The sequence below is a fragment of the Sceloporus undulatus genome, unplaced genomic scaffold, assembly GCF_019175285.1.
Source record: "Sceloporus undulatus isolate JIND9_A2432 ecotype Alabama unplaced genomic scaffold, SceUnd_v1.1 scaffold_4932, whole genome shotgun sequence".
Classification (NCBI taxonomy): domain Eukaryota; kingdom Metazoa; phylum Chordata; class Lepidosauria; order Squamata; family Phrynosomatidae; genus Sceloporus; species Sceloporus undulatus.
The window spans coordinates 1-3,519 of record NW_024807852.1 but is presented as its reverse complement, the minus strand read 5'-3'; the positions used below and the strand labels follow the sequence as shown (position 1 = coordinate 3,519).

General features: G+C 42.8%; 1 protein-coding gene across 1 annotated transcript; it reads right to left on the bottom strand.

Annotated features, from left to right (window-relative positions):
- Positions 1–466: 466 nt before the first annotated feature.
- Positions 467–3,492, bottom strand: LOC121918132 (calcineurin-binding protein cabin-1-like). Its single transcript, XM_042444230.1, has 6 exons — positions 3,325–3,492; positions 2,616–2,822; positions 2,368–2,513; positions 2,032–2,293; positions 727–987; positions 467–652 (listed from the first exon to the last, which is right to left on the bottom strand). Exons 1-6 carry the CDS (start codon positions 3,490–3,492, stop codon positions 494–496), a joined length of 1,203 nt encoding a protein of 400 aa, XP_042300164.1. The 3' UTR covers positions 467–493.
- Positions 3,493–3,519: the final 27 nt, after the last annotated feature.

Genomic DNA, 3,519 nt, shown 5'->3' with positions numbered 1-3,519 from the left:
AAAAAGGGAGGAAAGGAGGAAAGAAGGAAGGAAGTAGAGAAGGAAGGAAGGAAGTATGGACAGAGGAAGAGGAAATGAGAAAAAATGGAAGGGAAGGGACGAAGGAAAGATGGAGGGAGGAAAGAAAGAAGGAAACAAAGAAGGAAGGATGGACGGGGGAGGAAAAGGAAATGAGAGTGAATGGAAGGTAAGGGAAAAGTAAAATAAAGGAAGGAAAGTAAAAATTGAGGGATAAAAGAAGGAAAGAAACAAGATAAGAAGGAAGGAAGGGCAGAGGGAGGAAGAGAAGAAGGAAGGAAAGAAGGAAGGAAGGAAGGAGAGAATGCAGGAATAAAGGGAGAAAGGAAAGGAAGAAGTGAATAAAAAAGGGAGGAAGAAAGGAAACCTGAAAGGGAGAAGAGAGGGAGGGAAGGCAGGAACGAAAGAGCGAATGAAGAGAGGGAGAGAAGAAAGGAAGGAAGATGGGAGTGGACGAAGGGGGATCAAGGGTCCCTCACTTGTCGGCCATTTTGGGGGCGCTCTTCTCCTCTCCGCGGGCGAAGGGCCCCTCCGCTGCCTCCTTCATGAATGCCACCAGCATCTCGGCCTCCGCCTCTGAAGGGTCGCCGCTCCCCACCAGCTTCAAGATGGAGGCATGGAGACGGAAGTAGACCTGCGCGAAAACCAAGATGGTGACCGAGCGTCGCAAAAAGACACGCGGCATCTCCTCCCAGACCCCTCGTTTACCTCCAGGGCCTCCATGGCCAGTTCTGGGGGGTTGTGGTAGTGGATCTTCTTGGGGTAGCGGGCAGCCTCTTCGTGAAGGAAATAGCCGGCCTGCTTGTAGTGCGCCAGGAAGGACAGCGGCGCCTCGCGGCGCTTCTCTGCGATCTTCCCGAGCATGTAATGGATCAGCCACTCCTCCTCATCGCCGTCGCCTTCACAGCGGGACGCCGACGAGAAGCACTGGCGCGCCGTCTCCAGCATGGCGTCGCGGCGCTCCTCCATCTGCGGCATGGAGACAGAAAATCGCGGCGGTCGTCGCAAACGGATGGAACGAAAAAATGAAACGGCGCCGAGGACTTAATTTATATTATTATATTATATAAAATAATATAATATTTAAATAATATTTATGTTATAATATTTTAATATTTATTTTATAATATTACATAATATAATATTACAATATAATATAAATTAATTTTAATATTATATTAATATATATTATGTAAACATATTATTTCAATTTATACTATGTATTATTATTATATTAAATGTTAAAATATTTTAATAATAATTGTTATAATATTGTTATTAAATATAACAATATTGCCATAATATTAACTATTATAATATTGTTACAATATTACATTATTACAATATTAAATATATTATTGATAGCATATTATTACAATATTAGGCAAAACAGATAAATAATAATAATAATAAAAATATGTTAATTTATAATAAAACTACATAATAATATTATACTAAATATAATATTTTACATTATTAATTGTTACAATATTTAATATTACAAAATTAAATATAACATTAGTATACTATTACAACATTAAATAGGCAGTATAGATTAATAATAATAATAAATTTATATTATATTAATATATATTAATACTGTATAATATTATTATATTAAATAATATACTGTTATAATATTAAATATTAATATTAAATATATTACTTTTCAAATATTAATACATTAAATATAATATTATTAAATAATAATAATAATTGATCTGTACTGCCTATTTAATTTTATAATAATATTATATTTAATTTTGTAATAATATTGCAATTATATTTATTTTATTAATAAAATTTAATAAAATTATATATATACACACACAAAATGCATATAATATTTATTATTATTATTATTATTATTATTATTATTATTATTATGTACTGCCTATTTTGTCTGATATTGCATTATGTTCTCTTCTAATATTGTATCCCAGCACTTTGTATTAATGAACGGTTTTTAGGACGCGTCACACAGGACTCGAACTCAGCTCCGGCGCCACTGACCTGCTTGACCACCTCAGCGGGCAGTTCTCCTTTCCACTGCTTGAGCTGCCTTGAGGCGAAGGAGTGGAGCGCGTAGGACATGGTCCCGAACTCAATCCAGAGTGACAGGTTGGAGCTGTCGATCTCCAGTGCGCGACGGAAGCAGCTCAGCACCGGGTTTGAGTGCTTCCAAATCGGCCCGTCGCTCTTCAGCTCGTTGGAGTTGAGCTTGTCCTGGATGCGGCTCGCCCGCGCCAATGCCATCCCGGCCCAGGAGTCGAACCTGAGAACGGAAAAGGGCGGCGCGTCCGTAACGGTGCGAACGGCGCCCGCACAAACGGACCCCGCTCCCAGTACCTGTTTGGGCAGACGCAGATATCGTGCATGTAGAACTTGATGGCCTTGGCTTGCTCCTTGTTCTTGAAATGGTAGTCTGCCAGGAGGTAGTACAGCTCCGTCACGACTGGTGGGGAGTCGTCGGCGCCGTCAGGAAGTGCCGGAACCTGCGCAAAAAGTTTATATATATATATATATATATGTATATGTATATGTATGTATGTATGTATATAATTGGATTAATTAATATATTCCACCCGCGTCGAAACCTTGCTGAGGGTGCCTTCAATGTACGCGGAGAGCTCCTCCATGCGCAGCGAGGGCTTGTCCGTCCGCGGGACGATGGCGGCCATTTTCTTGAGGAGGTTGGCCAAGTCAGCTGAGACGGTGCTGGTCTTGTAGCTATCGAACTCTGGGAGGGTCTTGGGTTTGAAATACTCGAACATGAAGAGGGCGTCTGACCACGCCAGATCCACCTGCGGATGGGAGGAAGAGGAGTAGGGAAAATGGCGGCAGCAGCGGTGCCAAAATGCGTCAACGCCCAACTTTACGCCATTGGAATCTCTAGGCCTTTCAATGCAACTTTTAAAGTTGACCATAGAGTTGCCCTGGAGGAGCTACAAAGGCCTAATAAGAGTGTCCTCTCTAGTTATCTCTAGGCCTTTCAGTGCCACTTTTAGTTAAGGCTGACCATAGAGTTGCACTGGAGGAGCTACAAAGGCCAAGTAGAGTATCCTCTCTAGGAATCTCCAGGCCTTTCAGTGCCACTTTTAGTTAAGGTTGACCATAGAATTGCCCTGGAGGAGCTACAAAGGCCTAGTGTCCTCTCTAGGCAAGCGCTATGAAATGGCGTGTAATGCAGGAAAAGGACATTATGGCCGCCCATCATTACAGGGGCAACGGGGGTCTCCTGGTTTTGGGCGGGAGGGGGGTTAGCGGTGCCCAATCCCCCCCAAATGGCGTCCACACGTGCGTCACCTGTTGCGTGGAATGTTCCTCCAAATACCGCGCCTTGCTCTTCTTGCTGGGATATCCGTAAAGGCAGTAGAAGCACTGCTCCAGCGCCGTCTCAAGCTCCTCTTTGTACGGATGCGTATCCTCTGAAGTCGACGCCGCCAGCTCCTTCTGCAAAACGCGGACCTGCATCAAATGGGCAGACGGTCGGGTCAAAGC